Raw genomic sequence first — 20,439 nt, 5'->3', positions numbered from 1 at the left:
TGGCCAGCTTGTCTACAATAGGCAACTGAGCTTCACAACAGCTATTAGTGCTCCTCTCGCCCAAGGCGGGGTCGCGATAACCATGCGAGGACTCTCATCATCCACCGGTCAGTGGGGAATGGGAACTTTTGGACCAGCAGTCTGTGCTGCCGGCCGTCGGAAGTATTGCGATTTCGAGAGCAGGAGATATGTGTTACTGTCTTTACGGCAGGGCGACATGCATAGTCGTGCAGATCGCTGACGTCGTCTTTTCTGTAGCGGCTCATCTGCAGCAATCGAATCGGCAGGGCAGCTTCATGGATAGACATTCCGGGGTCATGTTGCATTGCGCCGTCTCGGCCAACCTCTCCCCGCGTTTCTCTGGCCATGGGTGCTGAGACGACGAGTTATACAAATAACGGCGTCTGGCCGAGTCTTCCTTCCTTGGGTCGCTCTCTTCGATGTGATCCTCATTCTTCTGCAATTGGGGCCGTGAGCGTCTCAATTGGGCTTCCATTCTTACACGATGCGTCCCACTGTTGAGCTGCTCTCTTCCCTATATCTCTTGGGCACGTGTAGCCTGTCTGTCCATGCAGCACCGCAAAAGTCAAGCAACGGCCTGTCCTACATCAACCCGCTCATCGGCACCACCAACGGCGGCAACGTCTTCGCCGGCGCAACGCTGCCCTACGGCCTCGCCAAGGCCTCCGCCGACGTCGACGGCCAAAACACCGGCGGCTTCGGCCTGGACGGCAGCAACGTCGTCGGCTTCTCCAGCGTCCACGACAGCGGCACCGGCGGGAACCCCAGCCTGGGTAACTTCCCGCTGTTCCCGCAGGTTTGTCCCGACGACGTGCTGGACAATTGCAGCTTCCGCATCGGCGACAGGAAGCTTCACTATGTCAACGGCTCGGTGGATGCGCGGCCGGGGCATTTTGGCCTGCAGCTGGAGTCGGGCGTTGTAGCGAACATGACGGTCTCGCAGCACGCGGCGCTGTATCGCTTTACGTTTCCCAAGGAAAGCAGCGGCAGCAAAAGCAAAAGCCATCCGTTGATCTTGCTGGATTTGACGGATCTGTGGCAGAGCAGACAGAATGCCTCGATCCAGGTTGACGAGAAGTCCGGGCGGATGACTGGCAACGGCACGTTTCTGCCCAGTTTCGGTGCCGGATCGTACGTGATGCACTTCTGCGCTGATTTCTTTGGCTCGAGCATCTACGAAACTGGTGTTTGGGTCAACAACAGAGCGGGCACAGAGCCAAAGGAAGTTTTTCTCACTCGCGGCTTCAACCTGTTCTTCCTGGAAGGCGGCGGCTTTGTTCGTTTAGATCCCCCCAGTGATGGCACCGTGACAGTTCGGATGGGCATCAGCTACATCAGCAGCCAACAGGCTTGCCAAAACGCCCAACGGGAGATTCCTAACCCTTTGAAAGCTTTTGACTCGCTGGTTAGCAATGCTGAAAAGGCATGGGAAGAGAAGCTAAGCCCCATCTCGGTCAAGAGTGGCGGCGCGACAGACGATCTGTTGACGAGCTTCTGGAGCGGCGTGTATCGCAACATGATTTCGCCTCAGAACTACACGGGCGAGAATCCACTGTGGCATAGCGATAAGCCTTACTTTGACTCGTTCTACTGGTGAGTTTCTTTACAGAGCGAATCTCTCTTTGTTAGATTTCCATGTCGAGACATTAACCGCATGTTATTTGCATAACTATCAGCATCTGGGACAGTTTCCGTGTCCAGCACCCTCTCCTCACAATCCTCGATCCTCATGCCCAGACTCAAATGGTAGAGGCCCTGCTCGACATCTACAAGCACGAAGGCTGGATGCCCGACTGCCGCATGTCTCTCTGCAAAGGCTGGACCCAAGGCGGCTCCAACGCCGACGTCGTCATCACTGACGCATTCGTCAAGAACCTCAGCACCACCATTGACTGGGAACTCGCCCTCGACGCCGTCATGGCCGACGCTGAAAACGAGCCGCTCGAGTGGTCGTACCACGGCCGCGGCGGCCTCCACAGCTGGAAGAGCCTCAACTACATCCCCTATCTGGACTTTGACCCTTACGGCTTCGGGACCAACTCTCGCAGCATCTCGCGCACACTGGAGTATGCGTACGATGACTACTGCATCTCGGAACTGGCTGGTGGATTGGGCAGGCGTGATTTGCAGGTCAAGTACCAGGGACGGAGCATGAACTGGAAGAACCTGTGGAAGGCTGACCAAACTTCGTTGATCAACGGGACTGATACTGGCTTCAAGGGCTTTTTCCAGCCCAAGTATCTGAACGGGACGTGGGGATTCCAGGATCCCATTGCATGTTCTGCGCTTGCGGGGTTTTGCTCCTTGACTACTAATCCCAGTGAAACGTTTGAAGCCAGCATCTGGCAATATCTCTTGTAAGTGCCAAGTCGAAAAACCAAGTACGATAGAGCTGTAACTAACCCTCAACTTAAAGCTACGTCCCCCACTCAGTCTCATCTCTCATCTCCCTCCTAGGAGGCGACGAAGCCATGATATCCCGGCTCGACTTCTTCCACACCTCCGGCCTCGCAGACATCTCCAACGAGCCCGTCTTCTTCACCGTCTTCCTCTACCACTACACCGGCCGCCCAGCACTCTCGACCGAGCGTATCCACCAGTACGTCCCCGCGTCCTTCAACTCGTCCCCCGGCGGGCTTCCCGGAAACGACGACTCCGGCGCCATGGGCGCGTTCCTCGTCTTCTCCGTCATGGGCCTGTTCCCTGTGGCGGGACAGAACGTGTACTTGATCTCGCCGCCGTTTGTCGAGGAGATTAGCATCCGGCATCCTGTCACGGGCAAGACGGCTACGGTGCGGAACGTCGGGTTCGATGCGTCTTATAAGAATGTCTATGTGCAGAGCGCAAAGGTGAATGGGAAACCGTGGACCAAGTCGTGGATTGGGCATGAGTTTTTCACAGAGGGGTGGACGTTGGAGTTGGTGCTGGGGGCGAAGGAGTCGAAATGGGGGACGGAGTTGAAGGATAGGCCGCCGAGTTGGTCGGTCAGTAGTTAAACTGTTGAATCAGCTATAGAGTAGAGCAGATTGATGAATAAGAATACAAACAGTTATCTATATATACTTGTGTATCAAACCACTTGTAAGTCGAATAATGGGGTACTATGTAAGTATTTCAAGAGCAGGTATACGTTCAAACCAGTGAGTATGTACTGCATGTCTGAGACTATCCTCATCTTTATATTCATCTTTACATAAAAAGATGAGTATCTAATAGTTTTGAGTCTTCTATTGCGACAACTATGCTCACCAGCTTCTTCAAGACCAGGGCGGCTTACACGCCAAATCCGCTAGGGTGCGCCCCACTGCCTTATTACAGGGTCCTTTTAGCGACCGAGTGACGTATCGCCCATCAAGCCACCCCACAGTGAAAGCCAACCTCGTCTCTTCCATCTCCACCAGCAAACCTCCAAGGAAAACCATCACCAGCATCGCTTTTCCCAATAACTGAATAAACGAGCAAACCGTAAACATATAGAGAAGCAAAACACAAAAAAAAAAAAAAAAAAAAAAAAAAAAAAAAAAAAAAAAACCCCCCCCCCACCCCCCCCCCACCACCCCCCCCTCACCCCCCCCCCCCCCCCCCCCCCCCCCCCCCCCACCCCCCCCCCCCCCCCCCCCCCCCCCCCCCCCCCCCCCCCCCCCCCCCCAAAGNNNNTTTTTCCCAAAAACAAAAAAAAAAAAAAAAACCAAAAAAAAAAAAAAAAAAAAAAAAAAAAAAAAAAAAAAAAAAAAAAAAAAAAAAAAAAAAAACTCGCCCACCATGCAGGGCTTCAACATGGGACGCTACGTCCCCCCCGACCTCGAAGGCACCACCTCCGGCAACAAGCTCAACCACAAACATCCTCTCGGCCACCGCGCCTCCAAGCTCGCCTCCCACGGCATCCTCACCGTGCGCTTTGAGATGCCCTTCCCCATCTGGTGCGCGCACTGCCCCAAGCCCACAATCATCGGCCAGGGCGTGCGCTTCAACGCCGAGAAGAAGCGCGCGGGCAACTACTACACCACGCCCATCTGGAGCTTTCGCTTCCGCCATGTCGAGTGTGGCGGGTGGATTGAGATGCGCACCGATCCGAAGAACACGGCGTATGTTGTCGTCGAAGGAGCGACGAAGCGCGACACGGGGGAGGATAAGGTCTTGCCTGAAGAGAATGTTATCATGACGGACGAGGAGAGGGAGGCGCTGAGGAAGAATGCGTTTGCGAGTCTGGAAAAGACGATTGCCGATCGGGAGAGGTTGAAGATGGCGACGGAGCGGATTGATGACTTGGCGGATTTGTCGAAGAAGCACTGGGATGATCCGTATGCGCAGAATCAGAAGCTGAGAAGGGCCTTTCGCGTGGGCAGGAAAGAGAGGGAGATAGCGGCGGCGGCGACGGAGGATTTGAAGGATAGGATGGGGCTGGGGATAGAATTGCTACCGGAGAGGGAGGATGATGCTAAGAGGGCTGCGCTGGTGGATTTTGGAGGAGACGAAAAGGGACAAGGAAAAGACGGCGATGGGGGCATCAAGGCGTTATCGAAACCTTTGTTTGCGAGTACAGTTACAAAATCGACATCAACAACAACCAAAAAGCAACATCATTCATCTTCGAGTTTCAAAGACACAAGAACAAAGGCCGAAAAGGAAGCATCCCGCAGGAAAGAGACATTTGTCGCACAGTTTATATCGAACACGCGAGCCGCACAGGACCCCTTTCTCGGCGGCGACAGAAGTGCTACGAATAAAATCTCTCTCGGTATCAAGAAAAGGAAGCGGATCGATGGCGAGGCTGAGGCGGATGAGAGACTTGCTGAAGAGCCGGAGGCTAAAGTGGCAGTATCGGCGCTGGCGCCGGTGTCAACCGTGGGATTGGTAGAGTATGATTCTGATTGAACATCCAAGTGGGCAATTCTAATCTTCACAATTTTCTTCTATCCGATGTCTTTGTCTGTGCGGGTGCATGGCATTCACAATTAGCATGGGAAGAAGGGAGTGTATAGATATAAATTAGACTTCTCCATTTTTTTAGATACTAAGATACCCCTTTTCATAGAAGCAGCTCAGTTGCTGGCTTCACTTTGATCAACATAAACTCAAATAACTCCATAGCACTCATACTCCGCGTTCTAAAAGACTTCATATTCAACTATTTTTTTGACTCAATCCACTCAATACTGAGCCTTTAACCAAGGCCATTCATCCCCTCCCATTCAATGAACACCTACAATTGCCCAACTTCAACACATATGTGACCCAAACTGCGGATACTAATGTCTCTCAACTGGCTTCTCCTCGCCCCGGGCCTGCCTCTCCCCCTCCCCCTCCTCACAGTCTCTCCTTCTCTCCTTTTGCATCGCAAAGTTAAAAGAGAGGCAGTCGCCAAGGTGACGAAATGTGAAGTGGTGATGTGGGAAGCTTGCGTAATTTCCTCCATGTCAGTGTAGTTGAGAAAAAAAAGAGACGAATAAGAAGACGAAAGCCAATGTCAAGAAAAAAACTCCTGTTGCCCCGGCTGGCCTGTTGACTGCTTAATCCCAAAGCGAGACGCCGTGATTTATGATTGAACTGCTATGGTTTGTTTAAATCGATAGTTGGTGACAAACTTCGTGCGCACCCTTGCAACAAATAGAGAGAAAAAGAAAGGATGCCATCGTTCTTATACGTCGTCCATTTGGCCGGCGGGTTCATCGTCGTCGTCGTCACCAAAACTCGCCACCGAGGACATGTCATCCTCATCCTCGCTCTCGGCACCAGCTTCGTCCACCATATCCTTATTGGCATATTTCTGGACATACTCTGCAAAGGACCCCAAGTCAGTATACCATATATACTATAACCCTCTTATTCCAGCCTGACATCCTCCTCTGGAAAATGCGTACCTTTAACTTTGGCGTCGTAGCTCTTTGGTTCCCTGATCAATAAGGCAGCTGCTTCCCCGTTGAGCGGATCCGTCGGGTTAGGATATCGGAGTAGCTGAGGCAGGAAGACCTCGAAGATGTTGATCATATCGAACATCGGAGACCATGTCTGGTTGATGACATCCAAACACACAGAACCGGACCTATTTTCAAGCCACCAAGGTCTCAGCAACAGAGAACGTAAAAAAACCAACCCCTTGCTTCGCAAATCACTGCTTCCTTGCAGGCGGAAAGTCTCCCAATTGGTGCACACTCACAACTCATCGATATTGGGGTGGAAGATGCGGTTAACAAATCCAATGCTCGGAGACTTGTACGGATACGTATCGGGCAGCTCGACATGGACCTTCCACAGACCTCCTTCGAATGGGGCTGCCGAATCGTGTTAGTCACATATATCCGGATCTCCTCCTTTGCCCTCTGGGCGGCGCAACGCAGGAACCAACTCACTCTCTGCTGGGCCTTTGAATCTGACAAAAAACTCTTGCCTATGAGGATCCTTGTTAGTAATGGAATGTTTGTGATCCCGTTTCGGCCAGTGCGAGGCAGGGGGACGAGGCTGTGTCGTATATGTCGGATGACGCTTACACTGCAACGAGTCAGTTAGCAACCAGGCTCCCCAAATTGATTACTGCTGATCAAGCTCTTCGTAACAAGAGAGAAAATCATGTCTGCCGTTGCTTACTGTTATCATTGACAAGTGTCACTTCGTAATCGCTCATCAACCTGGTTCACAGCCATGTTAGCCAGCAATGGTGGCACCGGGGGGAGGTTCTCGGCCGGAAGGACAGTTTCGTACATCCTGCAAGATTGTTAGTCAGACGACCCCCGAGCAATGCAAATTGCGTTTTGTTTATTCCAGAGGAAGAAGCATACTTCATGACCTAGAAATCCCCAAAACAGAAGCAAGCAGTCGGTTAGCCCCCAAACTCCTCCAAGCAGGGCTCGCGGACTCATGACTTACATCAGTCTCAATCCGGCGGCGTGGGCTGCTCATGATGGGCGGCTGTCCAGGGACTCGTGCCGCGGCTGCGGAAAGGAACTGGGAAATATGTGGAGATATAAGGCTTATTGTGTCTGAGCCTTCTCGAGGGTGTGGCTCCGGGCGTGGCCAGAGATCGTGGTGACGTGCAGTAGCGTCGCAGTTGCGGGCTCGCAGCCAGTATTGGGGAAGTTCGGATTCGGTTCGGCGGTCGAAGACGAAGAGGGCGCAAGAAGAAGAAAGAAATAGAGAGGATGGTAGATCAAAGAAGAAATGGTCTGTGCAGCGATTTTTTCAAGAGAAGGACAGAAGAAGAAGCCGGATCGGTCGATGGTAGGGCCAAAAGTCGTGGTTGTATGTGATGCAGTGCAAAAGAGCAGGTCTGAGTTGCTTGGGATGACAGACGCAAACGTTATCGATCTTGTCACTCTCCCAACAGCCCCTCTCTGCTAAGGCTCGCTAAGGCTCTAGGCGCGAGCTGCAAGAGTCACGAGGGAGACCGCTGGCTAACCGCTAACAATTTTGCGTCCAGCGGCCTGCGGCAGCGCTGAGGGCGCCGAGGATTTAGCGGATTGGTGCCGAGATCGTCCAGCCCCAGCTGAGACATTGGCAGCGGCAAACGGCCAGCGTTGCCCCGTTGGGTTGGGCAGCATGGATTGGATGGTTTGCGCCATCCGGGGCGGTTTTTTCACTGGTTGCGGAATTCCGAAGAGTCAGCTGAGTTTCTGCAAGACCAGCCTGGCGCGGGTTTAACAGGTCGCAGTACTGGATGTGTAAGTGCGTGATCTAGCACTGATGCAGGATGTCAGCTCATGCTCGATGGTAGCAATATGTATCATTTACATACAGAGCAGTGCCATCTCTCCATGCTCCAGCCTCTTTTCTAGAATAATTAATCGACATATAACAATGCTCCGAGTGGCTGTGCGCATGTATGTAATCGTACATCACAGCCCTACAATAAGCACCAACACGCCCTTGGGTCAATCATCGCAGTCACGAGCTGATACATCCGCCGTCATTAACCAACGTCCCACGTCAGAGCCAAGTCCCAATGCAGCCACAAAGCCTTATCGGGCAACCAGCCGAAAACCACCCACGCACGTAAACTCAATCAGGCATTTTTGCAGAACTCGGCGTGGAAGCAACGGAAGTTGCTTCTCCATGTAAGCCAGATCCTTTCCCAGGGCCATAGCCTACCTAATAGAACGCAGTATTGGTCTTCTTTGCCGCCCCCTGTGCCCCGTGCGTGTAAGTCAAATTCTCACGTCTCTCGAAACGTGACCCATAGTCCCCATCATCAGCATCATCATCATCATCGTCGTCGTATCCTCATCCTCATCCTTTGGGTCTTATTTTTTGGGTTTATTCAAATCACAAAAAAGGCTTACTACAAGGCTCTCTCCTATCTCGTCTTCCACGGCAACGGCGGATTCCGCCACTGTCCGGCAAAGTTCAGAAAAAGCAAACCCCAAGTGTGCCTCGGTAAAATACTATGTATGTTGAAGCCTTCCTATTCCCATTCGCACCGTGCCGAGTTAGCCAGACAAGGAGCCATCTTACCATCTTGGGCACTAAAACACAATCCCTCGACAAAAAGAAAAGAAAAAAGAAAAAAGAAACAAAGAATAAATTAATTTGTTGCCTAGATTCAATAGTCATTTCACACTATTCTCCCCCCCTTTCCATTATTGGCCCCCGTGTCGGGCGTTTCGGTTCTTCTGCTTTCGTACTCTTTTTCTGCTTCCTACACCCATTTGCCCGTACTCGTAGCGGTAGCACTAAAAAATAAGGGATGCTGAAAAGTGCCCAGTACACACGAGACCGGCCGGATTTCCAAGAGACTCAAATCTACATCGTAAAACCTAGCATGCCTCATTGCTTCTTTTAAAAAAAGCGCCTTCGTCCGCTCTCGTTGCATCTTTTCTTTCTCATTCTACTTCATCATCTTCTTCTTCATCTTCATCACCTCTCAGGACTTGTCCAGCAATCGTGTGTCACCACAAGATATTTTTATCTTCTTGATCTACATTTCGTACCTAGTTCTTTACATCCATCTTTGCATTTCTTGTCCCACTCTTCATCTCTAGGTACCTCACTAGTACTCATCACATACGTATTGGCGCTGCGCAGTACCTGCAGAGAACCCGCCGCATCCCCATAATACCACGTAAATTTCCAAGTTGGGAGAAGTCATGTTTCCGATCGGAGCCTCGGCCAGATCGTGTGCAGCGGTCGCTCGCAGCACGCGACTCAACTCCAGCCTCATATCCGCTGTCGCTGCGTCTTCATCTTCGTTGACACGTTCCTACATCGCTTCTTCAAATCTTCATGTTCCTAATGCCATCAACAATGCATCATCATTCCTTCAAAAAAGACACAGCTCTCACTCTCCCATGGGCACTCAGTCCGGGCCTCCTCGCAAAAAGGTCACCATGAGCACCATCAAGTCGCTGTACCAAAAGGGGGAGCCCATTGCCATGATTACTGCGCATGACTTCCCCAGCGCCTATGTTGCCGACCAGAACGGCATGGACATTGTCCTGGTGGGCGACAGCCTGGCCATGGTTGCACTGGGCATGGAAGACACAAACGAAGTAGAGGTGGAAGACATGCTGCTGCATTGTCGATCGGTAGCACGAGCTGCTAAGAGTTCCTTTACCGTAAGTTATTCATTGCTTTCTCCTCTTTCAATATCTTATAGACTAACACAGCTTGATAGGTCGGAGACCTTCCCATGGGATCCTATGAAATCTCCCCTGAACAAGCCCTAGCCACTGCCATCCGCTTCGTCAAGGAGGGCAAGGCACAGAGCGTCAAGCTCGAGGGCGGCAAGGAGTTTGCTCCCACCATTCGCAAGATCACTACCGCTGGCATCCCGGTTCTTGCTCACATTGGTCTCACGCCCCAGCGCCAAAATGCCCTCGGAGGATTCCGTGTTCAAGGCAAGACCTCCGCAGGCGCCATGAGCATCTTGGAAGACGCCCTCGCTGTCCAAGCAGCCGGGGCCTTTGCTGTTGTTCTGGAGGCTGTGCCCGCTGAAGTTGCCACCCTGATTACCCAAAAACTGTCCATCCCCACCATCGGTATTGGCGCTGGCAATGGCTGTTCCGGCCAGGTGCTTGTTCAGATCGACCTGACTGGCAATTTTCCTCCCGGCAGATTCATGCCCAAGTTTGTCAAAAAGTATGGCGATATCTGGAGCGAATCTGCCAGAGCCGTCGTGGCTTACCGGGACGAGGTCAAGAGCAAGCAGTTCCCAGCTCCAGAGCATACCTACCCAATGCCTGCCGAAGAATTCGAGTCATTTGCCAAAGCCGCAAAGGACTTGTAAGGAAAAGAAGAATGTAACGAGAGAAGAGTGGGGTGTAAGTTGAGAGCATAAAGCAGCGGCGTTCTTTGCTTTATTTGTTTTGGCTCAGCCAGTATATAGATTGCGTTCTTGCGTATGTGTATATGTATATGCGTGGGCATAGTAGAGGATTCTAATAATGGTATCTCCAAGGGAAACGGAGGGAAGTGGAAAGGAGATGGTAATGACGATGATGATATAAAAGACAGATATACCACCTTGTTGAGCAGTAAATAGGGAGCAGCTTTCTAATTTTCTCATCCAAACGCTGGAGTTATGGAATAGGCCACAACTAGTTGATCATGAGAATTTTTGAAGCACTGATTCCAATCATTAGTCTTTTTCCAACTTGTTGATAGAATAATAAAGCAAAACTCCCATATACTCAGCCAAACTCACCTGGTGCAGATTCCCCACAACCTCATCCAAGGACGGCGCAAACGCACTATTCACATACAGAAACACACTATCCGTATCCTTACACCGCAGCTTCCGCCTCAAATACCGCACCACCTCCTCAAACTTGCGCGCCGCCGAAATCTTGCACACGTCCTGCTGCAGCGCCGGCGCCGACCCCACGGCCTTGAACTTGACCACCACTTTGCTCATCGCCGGGAACCCGCCCGCGCTGGCCAGCGCCGCCGTGGCGTCCCGCGGCAAGTCGGCCAGCACCACCGACGCGCTCAGCGTGAGCGGGATCTCGGGCGAGGCCGCGCCGCTGTCTCGGTTGCTAGTATTGTTGCTGTTGTCATTGTTGTTGATGGTATTGGTGTCCTCCGAGTCTGCGTCTGGCATGGGCGAGGCGGGATGCGATGGCGGGGAGAGGAGCAGGTCGGAGGGGTCCATGGCTGAGAGAAATGCGATTTATTCCGGCCTATTTTCTATGTTGATGGAGGTGTATGGCCGTTTGCACAAACGAAAGTGAGGTAACAAAGCTGCATCCGCATCTATCTACGAGGTGGGTGATGGCAGATGTGAGATGAAAGCTGGCGTTGAAGGTGAGCCTTGCAGCCTGCAGCTCATACGCAGCTGCCTTCCCTGTTACAGTGCATAATACAGTGCATATTTACCTGACTCGCCCTGTCCACAGCAACATCGCACTGTGGTCTTACACATATCACCAATGAATACACGTGCGCAAATAAGATTCAGCAACAACTCAGTCAAGTTCACAGTAATGTGTGTTTTATTTTGAATTCTGTTGTTACTACTACCTGCATATCTATCGTGAAAATGCTATCCCAAGTCATAAATACCGGTCCGGCCCGTGCAAATCGACGCCTCCGGACTCTTTGCTTATACACTTCCTTGAATTGTAACATGCCAGCTACAATATGCATGAATTTTTATAACATACACCCCAGAATGTCCCTTATCATCAGTCAACCTCCCTTGATGGCAAGTTCTGCTCAACTATGCCATCAAGTCTCCCCTCTCTCCTTCGCCTCCAGTCAAAAGCTTCGCAAGACGCCTCGGCTCAATCCATTCATTAGTGCCAATCCTACGTCAGTCCGCAAAACCATTCCAAGTCGTTCTATCAGAGAGCCCCGACCACATTCACCTCCTCCTCTATCGTAGCATCCACTCGGCCACCAAGCAATAAGGCCATCCATCTGTCAAAAGAAGAAAAAACCGAGCGTGAAAATAACGCCTCCTGCTATGTATGCGGGTTCGAAAATACCAAACCATGCCGGCGGGATGCCAAAAAGTAACAAGTCGTTTCGTTTCGTCATAGCCGAAAGAGACAAATAAAATAAACAACGATGAAAAGAGAGTCAAAAAGAACAAGAAAGAAAAAAGTATAGCTCAAGTCAGTGCGTATTGACACAACTGCCTTCTGCGCTATGCCGCGCAAATCTGATTGAGATGCAAAGAAAAAATCAAGGCCTGGTACTTGGCTCCCATGGGCCAGAGTCCCAGGATGTAGTTGGTGGTTGTAGTGGCCAAAGATCATTGTTTTTTTTTTCCTTTGGTAAAGTGTCGACAAGTTAGCATAACGAATGCTATGATCCGTGCAATTGAAAGAGAAAAACAAAATCAAAAGTTCAAAGCGTCGCATCATGAGGTCTCAATCGAGACAAGCTGAAATCGAGAAGGAAACACCATTGCTGTTACCACTCTCCTCCTTCGTCATCGGAAACAGCAGATGAGAACTTTGGCATGCGCTTCAGCTGTGTAAGAAGGGCATCCAGTTCGACCCAGTTATCCTCATTTTCCGCGAATTTTCGGTGTTTGCGGGACAAGATGTGCTATTAAAGGTTTGGTTAGTCAGTTGGTTAGATAAATCAGAGATTTATGAATTCTTACCTCGTCAAAGTCATTGAATTTGTCTTGGCAATTCTCGCAGTAGCCCGGTTTCAGGTCTTTCTTGCTCTTCAAGCGCTGAGCGGGTGCCTTCTTTTCCACCTTTTGACCATCATCGTCCTGGGCTGGGATGGTCTTGGAGGTGGTTCGAGTCAGCGTCGAACGGCTAGATGCGACGTCGGCAGCGACTTCCGCAGGCCGGCGCGAGCTGGCATCGTACGAAGTCGGGTTCGCCATCTGCAAGACCTTCCTCTGCAGCCCATGGACCTCTTTGCTGGTTCCGGCCTTTGAGCCGTTAATGCCAGATGTTGATGAGATCATCTGGGAACGAATTGCAGATGTAATGGTATTCTGGATACCAGAGGCCACAGGCTCTCCCGCAAACATACGGCCAGCCTCGGCTCGGCTGGTAAAAGCTACGGGCTGCCTGGAGAAGGTGACCTTGATCGGCTGGAACTTTTCCATTGACATACTAGCACGAACCCGGCTATGATCATCTTCCATCTGTGTCAAGGTGCGTTTCCCAGTCACAGGCTTCATGGGAGGGACTTCGGGGGCCTTGAGAATCTGGACAGATTCTTCCTTCTTGGCCTGATACGCCTTTTCACGCTCTCGTGCCTTTCGCTGATCTCTTTCAGTGGTATCTACTTCCTCGACAAAAGGGCAGCGACCATTGCCGACGCTGCGAAACTGAGGCCACTCGCCATCGGCTTTATTCGCAACCTTGGGGTACTCGCGAACCATGATGGGCTTCTGCTTCTCGTCCATATCCCAGATATAGACATATGGGCCCTTGAAATAAGTCAACTCTCTGGTGTTGACAGTCGGGTCACGATCAGATGGTCCATTGATGCGTTCGTTGTGAAGAAGCTGGTACAAATTGGGTTCATGAGAGCCCTTGTTGCCGTAGTGGTTTCTCATGCTCGCAGACCGAGAGCTGTAGCTTTGGGTTTCTGATTCAAGAAGCACAGCCAGCATGCTCTGAAACTTATCCAGAGACCAAATTTTTTTTCCCATCTCGCGTGCCTTGTGTAAGACATCATTGTTGCGAGTCGTCTTGTTATTTTTCACGAGGCCGTCCAGCTTGGAAGATGAAGCCTGGCGAAAATCGTAAAGCAGTCTCCGCCTGGCAGCAGTGTTCCTGTCAAGGAGAGACGGGTTGATTGTTTGGGGCTGTTCCTCAGGCTCCTGCTCTTCCGTTGCCTCAGTCTCAGCAGCGGCATCTCCATCTCCAGTCTCTGGCTTCTCGGGTGGGATCGCTCGACTCGTGACGACATGGGTAACGTCAATTGAGAAGAAAGGCTCTTGTCTCTGTTTGTTTTGGTTCAAGAATTAGCGTCACATTGCCAATTAGGGGAGATTCAAGGTAAAACAGGGTAGTAGCATACAGCACCAAGGTATGTGACCCTCTTGGTCAGCTTTGCTCGCACATCATCCGGGATGCTTTCAAAGTAAAAGACCATTTTTGGGAACTTGGCCCGGTGGTGCTTCTTCCACAGCTCTTTTTCCGTGTCAACGGCTTGTGAAGCTCTCGCGGTCGAAGTAGTCGTAGCCGGTCTAGTCGATCGATCTCGAGCAACGGGTCGCGGGACAGCACTCGGGTTGCGGGGGACAACAATGTGTGTCGGTGCGCGAGCCGCTGGCTTCGACGGCGATCGTACGGCACGTTGGGCACCATTTTCGAGAATCTGCTTCTTCACCGGCGGAGGCTGTCCGTACGGCTCCTCGCGCTGGACCGTGGCAAAGGAACGCTTCGACTTGGCGTAACCAGCCAAGATTGACGGTGCGCGAAGCGGCGAGTTGGCGACATTGGGATTGCTGGCGAGAGGAGCTCGCTTAGAGGACATGGCCGCGGGGGCAGACGCCTTGGAAGATGCGGACAGAGAAACGGAAACGGTGGCCATGTACGCGAGCTGCGTGCCCCAAAACCAACATGCCCGGGTATAAGTGCTCGAGCCGCGGCGAAAAACAGCTCCGATGAGGAGGGGCTGGGGGACAGATGGCGGGTGAGGTTACGAGCACGCGACGGGCAGGGACGGAGCACGTCTCGGAGGAAAAAGGCGCGGCGGAGGGTGGCTAAAGGATGCTACGCCGACATTGAAGATCCAGAGACGCCTTTGGGGAGCAGAGCCGGCGGCCTGGAGAGCTTGTCGAGAAGGCTGCGAGGGCCTTTTTGGGGAGGACAAAGAAACGGTGGTTTTGCGTGTGCAGGAAGAATTCAATGAGGCGTGCTTTGGGAGGGTGTTGATGGAGCCTTCGCGCTTGGCACAACAGCGCTATGCCCGGTTTGGCCTCCCTGCCAAAAACATGCACGGGCCCGCCCGGCGCACCAGCAACGGCCATTTTAGCATGAATTGGACAGCAATAGGGTAGCTCCAGGACGGGGCTGCTATGATCAAAAACCCGAAGACAGTGATGGCCTTGATGATGAAAAAGCAGTTGCAGAATTAACTGATTGAGAAGCATGCATTGAGCATGTATAAATACACATATTTTTGATTGCATTTCGCTGTTGGGCTGTGGATGAGCTCTGTGATCAAATAGAGGTCTAATTGCATATAAAACACCTTTCCCCATACACACGGCCCTCTTTAGGCTTTAGCGTCAGCCACCAGCTCCATTAACAGATAAAAACAAAAAAAAAATCTACATGCTGTCTCATTGCCAAAGGGATAGCTGAAGAAGGCAGCACAATAGTAGCTCTCCCTGCAAGGGCTAGAGTCATTTTTAATTAAAGGTGCAGATAATCTACGCGTGAGTGTGAGGAAGAATCAATCAAATTTCATCAATTCAAACCAAATAACATTTACAAAGCACCCAAAAGCTCTTTTTTTGCTGTAAACAAGACGCGGCCACAAGGCGGGGCAACCACGAGGAAAATATCACCGCTGTAGCACCACTTGGTGTTAGTGCCCAGCAACAGCGGTAATTAGTACTGCAAGACGCGCTCTTTGGTGTGTGCACATGGTTGCGGCAGCGGCTGTCCAAGCCATTTATTCGCTGTTCTTCCGCCACACCAGCCACATACAGGTATAAACCGCCTCAATTGCTTACATGATTGAGGCAAGCCTCTCGCTCAACTCCATCACGACCAGCATCTAGCAATTGACTCGTAGCAGCCGGCCGGCCTCTCCCTATTCCTACATCTTCTCCATCAATCATCATTAACTTCTCATTCCCCAATACGCGGAGAGCTGAGCAAGCCTCACTTTCCGCGTATCAAGTGAAAACACATACCAGAAGCGCAAAGTGGAGTATACCGCCCGCAAAAAAAAAAAAAAAAAAAGAGGTAGAGGCGTCCAGTGGAGATCGACCATGAGCCCGTCTCTCAATTCCTTGATAAATTATCCTGCGTCTATAAAATGAAGCTCCCCAGGCCATCATTCCGGAGCCTCGCCCAACCACCCCGGAAAGTGCTGCCCTTGCAACAGCGCTGCGGCATCACACAAACCGCCTATCAAAGACCGCATCGTGATGATGTCTCGCGGCCTCGGCGGAGCTACGGCTCTGTAGTATCAGCGGCCAATGTTCAGTTTGGGCAACCCGTCCATGAGACACACCCCCACATCCTCAAGGCTGGCGAGTGTGAGTTTACCCTTTTCATTGTCACTCTCATTTGATGTCATCAGCTCTTATAGCATTCACACATGATGAAGAGAACAATGAGCCATAATATACCAACTTGAAATACATATTGAAAATAATAAGAAAACATCTCGCTAACTGAACAACTACACCAGTAACTCCCGGCATCAGCGCCCAGGAATATGCCGACCGTCGGGCTGCTCTCGCCGACGCCATGTCAGAAGGCGGCGTCGCTGTCCTCCACGCCGCATCTCTTCAGTACAAATCCGGCGCCGTCTTCCACCCTTACCGGCAGGAAACCAACTTCCTCTACCTGACAGGATGGGACGAGCCAGATGCCATGGCCATCATTGAGAAGACCGGACCCAAATGGGGCGACTACCTCTTCCACATGTTCGTCAAGGCGAAGAACCCACGAGAAGAGCAATGGTCCGGCTATCGCAACGGCGTCCAGGCCGCCCAGGACGTGTGGAACGTAGACGAGGCCTGGTCCATGGACCGCATCGACTCGGTGCTGCCCAGGCTGCTCGACTCGGCCAAGCTCATCTACACCGACGTCGAGTCCGCCAAGGCGTCCAACAACTCGCTCTGGCGCTTCATCACCGGCAGCAACGGCCCTGCCAAGACGCCCCTGTATCCCGTCATGAACAAGCTCCGCGTCATCAAGAGCCCAGCAGAAGTGACCAACATGCGCCTGGCCGGCCAAATCTCCGGCCGCGCCATCACAAACGCCATGCGGCGATCCTGGATCAAGGAAAAGGACCTACACGCCTTCCTCGACTATGAATTCACCATCAATGGCTGTGATGGCCCGGCCTACATCCCCGTCGTGGCCGGCGGCCCCCGCGCCAACTGCATCCACTACACCGTGAACAATAACGTCTTCAACAACAACGAGCTCATTCTCGTCGACGCCGGCGGCCAGTACGGCACATACATCACCGACATTTCGCGGACGTGGCCCGCCTCGGGCAAATTCACCCCAGCCCAGCGCGACCTCTACGAAGCCGTGCTCAAGGTGCAGCGCACCAGCGTCTCTCTCTGCCGCGAGTCCGCCCGGCTCTCGCTCGAGGACATCCACGGCATCACGGCCCGCGGCCTAGTCGACCAGCTCAAGAGCATCGGCTTCAGCAACCTGACCACGGGCAACATTGACCAGCTGTTCCCCCACCATGTGGGACACTACATTGGCCTGGACGTGCATGATTGCCCAGGGTACAGCAGGAGGGAGATACTGCGGAGGGGCCACTGCGTTACCGTCGAGCCGGGCGTCTACGTTCCGGACGACGAGCGGTGGCCGGCCCATTTCAGGGGCATGGGCATCCGCATCGAAGATAGTATTTGTGTAGATGAGGATGCGCCATATATTCTCACCACCGAGGCCGTCAAGGAGGTTGCGGATATTGAAGCGTTACGAGACTGAACATAATATTGAAAATGTACCCGTACAAGCCTTTTGTTTTCTGTTATTCCCCTTCTCCCCCCCCTTTTTCATATAACATAGGGATTACTTAGCTTCTGCATACAATTCATGCAAACAACTGATACCTTGCATGGTGCCTACGGCAACTTCCTTTTCTCCTTTTACCCTTCCATTCAATGCCAAAAAGGCAAAAAGAAGAGAGAGAATAAAAATGGAACATCGAACTAATGCATCTCACATATATTAAACGCATGTAAGTGCGCAGTAGCATCGCATCTAGGCCCTCCCTTTCTTATTTGGCCCCTCTCCTCTCCTGCATACTACATACATGAACATACATGTTCCGTATGCCCAGGGTATCATTTTCTAATCGCGTCTCCCGAAGTACCGATTTACCATTCCGAAGAGTGGCGAGTTATTCGATTTTTCTTCTTCTTGTTTATAAGAACAAGTGCTTTAGAAGCCAAAAAGTGGGACAAATGTAACCTGTTCAAATTCAAATCAAGGCAAAAAGACGCCTCCGGAGATATGCTCCATTGGTCTTTTTTTCTGGTGTTCACGAAAAGCCAGCCAGCCGCTCCTTTTTTTCTTTTCTCTGAGTAGCCTTTTCTTTCTTTTTGGTCATGGTTTGCCGCCAAATCTTTGCTTCTTCATGCATTAATTTATCCTTCTTAGTCTCTTCTGCTTTTTGCCCCTTGTCACACCGTCATTTTGCCCAAAAATGCTGCCCAAACTCTGGAAAAAATTTCTTCGTCGTCTTTTTGCTGCTGCTTTCACACAAATAGAAAATGTCTTTTTCGTAAAAAACAAAGTAATATGCCTCGCCTGACCCTTTCCCAGACCCACATTGCCTTTAATCAGTTTTCCTCCTCCTTCCCTTCCCCTTTCCCGAATTTCCCATATGAACAAGTAGACTTTCACAGAGACCACCAATGCCAAGTTATATATACACCCTTTGTCTGAAGATCTTCATGCCACGTTTTGTAAAAAAGGATAGTGTTATAACGCCGGAAAGTAGAGAGGTATGTAGTAGTTGTAAATGGCGGCGGTTGAAGCAGAATAGTTAAAAACAGAGAAAGAGAATATAAAAACACAATCAAATAAAAATTGAAATGCCCCGCCAGGGAAAAGTTTGTTGTAAAAACTTTTCCGCAAATAGACAGTTGTGTATCTTTTTGTTTTCATGCAATCGTACTCGAATCGATGTGTAATAAAAAACGTATGATAATGATACAAATGATTCAACAGAATCCTCTCGGGTCAAAGAGTGCCATGCTGTGACTGGGCATGATGTCGACTCTCATAGAATCGTTGAGGAGTGCTTCGAATGCTTGGAGCCTCCGTGCGAGCTGCTTGTGCTCCGACATGATGTCTTTGTTGCGTTGTTCTAGTTGGTGGATGTATTCCGTTGCCTTTGTGAGTACAGTGCCCTGTAAATTAAAAAGAGTAAGCAAAACCATTTTCATCAAGACAAAAGTATCGCAAACACTACTTACCTTGCTGACTTTTGAAGCCCCTGATGCGCTTTCAGGTTCTCCTTCGGCCACCTGGTGCAGCGCTGGTACCGCATTGCGCAGCTCAGTGATTTTGTCCTTGAGATTGGTCCGATATTTCCGCTCAACGTCGTTATGCGCAATGCGATCAGCAGACTTTGCCTTTTCTTTGCTCACGCTGCTGCTTTCCGAATGGACGCTTGGCCGTTTCGCGGGTACCATCTTGGGTGGCGTGTCGTGCTTGGAGTGCTTGTGTCTTAGCTCCCGGTTGGGTTGGGAGATGCCAGAGGCTGTGGTGTCGGTAGAATTGTTTCTCTGGAACATTCCCAAGTTGCTCATGCCCTGTTTCGGGCCAAAGCCAAAGCCGCCGAAATCCTGACTCATGCTGGGCTGCATCGAAGAAGCTCCAAATCCCGTGTTGAATCGATTAGGAGAGATAAAGGCGGACATCCGGCTGGAGCCCATGGCAATTTCGAGAAGCCGGCGGCGCTCGTCTAAAGTGAGGTTAAAGTTGGCAGCAGCTTGGGGCATGGCATCCCACACATCGTTGCCCATGCGTCTAGGAATCTCTTCCGCCATGGAAACAGCGCTCGGGTGAATTACCGTCTGGGGCTTCTCCCAGCCCATTGATGGTGTGGAGTACAGACTCCTGGATGATTGGGCTTCGGTCGAGGGCTGCGTCTCAATCTTGGGCAGCTGGTCATTGAGATTCATCGTATCAAACAAGTCATCATCCTCGGATAGAGAATGGTCAAAGGCGCTATCATCGAGGAAGTCTTCTTCTCTGAACTGGTTGGTGGGATTGGCATAAAGGCCACTGCCCAGACCAGGTGTCATATTTGTGGACGGCCTTGATTTCGTACAAGAAAAGAGAAATTTGTCAGGAGAAATTCTCATAAAGTAAAGCAGAGCTGGCGCTTTGTGCCGACTCACCTTGGCTGGTTGGCCAGGTTGTATTGCTTGGAAAAGTCAATCTCAAAGCTACCGAACTTATCGGCCTCCTCGTCAAACTGGAGCCACGAGTCGATCGAGTCCAAGGCTGAGTGCGGCGACTCGACCTTTATCCTTTTGGACTCATGAGACTCTTTGCCCTGAGAGATGATCGACTGCAGGGGATGATTGCGATTGCCATACTGCGACGCTAGCTGGGAGAAGGTCATGTCGCCCAAGTTGCGGCCGCTGTTGGCGGCACTGCTGCTGGCCACCGGGGCATATGAAGGTATTGCCGAGGACGAGGCTGCGGTTGAGAAGTTAAACATGTCCATGGTCGGGTTCTGTGGAGGCGATGGCTGGACTGAGGTTGAGGAGCTGAGGTGTCGTTCCGGCAGACTGAGGACGCGGCGGCTGGGATGCGAAGTATAGTCGAGGGCCTGTTCCAT

At 51.4% G+C, this 20,439-nt stretch overlaps 8 protein-coding genes across 8 annotated transcripts; 4 read left to right on the top strand and 4 right to left on the bottom strand.

Moving 5' to 3' along the window:
* Positions 1-505: 505 nt before the first annotated feature.
* TGAM01_v205480 (glycosyl hydrolase family 92) lies at positions 506-3,017 on the top strand (the record flags this gene model as incomplete). The annotated part of the gene is made up of 3 exons (XM_018802795.1): positions 506-1,614; positions 1,698-2,378; positions 2,438-3,017. 3 exons carry the CDS (start codon positions 506-508, stop codon positions 3,015-3,017), a joined length of 2,370 nt encoding a protein of 789 aa, XP_018663912.1.
* A 766-nt stretch (positions 3,018-3,783) lies between these two features.
* TGAM01_v205479 (hypothetical protein) lies at positions 3,784-4,896 on the top strand (the record flags this gene model as incomplete). Its single annotated transcript, XM_018802794.2, has 1 exon — positions 3,784-4,896. The coding sequence occupies one exon, from the start codon at positions 3,784-3,786 to the stop codon at positions 4,894-4,896; it is 1,113 nt and encodes a 370-aa protein (XP_018663911.2).
* A 763-nt stretch (positions 4,897-5,659) lies between these two features.
* Positions 5,660-6,918, bottom strand: TGAM01_v205478 (ubiquitin-conjugating enzyme; the record flags this gene model as incomplete). Its single annotated transcript, XM_024549649.1, has 6 exons — positions 5,660-5,799; positions 5,883-6,064; positions 6,179-6,293; positions 6,629-6,723; positions 6,798-6,805; positions 6,886-6,918. 6 exons carry the CDS (start codon positions 6,916-6,918, stop codon positions 5,660-5,662), a joined length of 573 nt encoding a protein of 190 aa, XP_024405598.1.
* A 2,180-nt stretch (positions 6,919-9,098) lies between these two features.
* On the top strand, positions 9,099-10,237 carry TGAM01_v205477 (ketopantoate hydroxymethyltransferase; the record flags this gene model as incomplete). Its single annotated transcript, XM_018802792.1, has 2 exons — positions 9,099-9,566; positions 9,626-10,237. The coding sequence occupies 2 exons, from the start codon at positions 9,099-9,101 to the stop codon at positions 10,235-10,237; spliced, it is 1,080 nt and encodes a 359-aa protein (XP_018663909.1).
* Positions 10,238-10,512: 275 nt separating this feature from the next.
* Positions 10,513-11,101, bottom strand: TGAM01_v205476 (autophagy-like protein 12; the record flags this gene model as incomplete). The annotated part of the gene is made up of 2 exons (XM_018802791.1): positions 10,513-10,575; positions 10,655-11,101. 2 exons carry the CDS (start codon positions 11,099-11,101, stop codon positions 10,513-10,515), a joined length of 510 nt encoding a protein of 169 aa, XP_018663908.1.
* A 1,265-nt stretch (positions 11,102-12,366) lies between these two features.
* Positions 12,367-14,463, bottom strand: TGAM01_v205475 (hypothetical protein; the record flags this gene model as incomplete). The annotated part of the gene is made up of 3 exons (XM_018802790.1): positions 12,367-12,504; positions 12,563-13,870; positions 13,948-14,463. 3 exons carry the CDS (start codon positions 14,461-14,463, stop codon positions 12,367-12,369), a joined length of 1,962 nt encoding a protein of 653 aa, XP_018663907.1.
* A 1,458-nt stretch (positions 14,464-15,921) lies between these two features.
* TGAM01_v205474 (xaa-Pro aminopeptidase) lies at positions 15,922-17,567 on the top strand (the record flags this gene model as incomplete). Its single annotated transcript, XM_018802789.1, has 2 exons — positions 15,922-16,144; positions 16,300-17,567. The coding sequence occupies 2 exons, from the start codon at positions 15,922-15,924 to the stop codon at positions 17,565-17,567; spliced, it is 1,491 nt and encodes a 496-aa protein (XP_018663906.1).
* Positions 17,568-18,808: 1,241 nt separating this feature from the next.
* Positions 18,809-20,439, bottom strand: TGAM01_v205473 (helix-loop-helix DNA-binding domain-containing protein; the record flags this gene model as incomplete). The annotated part of the gene is made up of 3 exons (XM_018802788.1): positions 18,809-18,997; positions 19,064-19,910; positions 19,994-20,439. 3 exons carry the CDS (start codon positions 20,437-20,439, stop codon positions 18,809-18,811), a joined length of 1,482 nt encoding a protein of 493 aa, XP_018663905.1.

This window comes from Trichoderma gamsii (genome assembly GCF_001481775.2).
Source record: "Trichoderma gamsii strain T6085 chromosome Unknown Scaffold_17.2, whole genome shotgun sequence".
NCBI lineage: Eukaryota > Fungi > Ascomycota > Sordariomycetes > Hypocreales > Hypocreaceae > Trichoderma > Trichoderma gamsii.
This window is presented reverse-complemented; position numbering and strand designations above follow the sequence as displayed.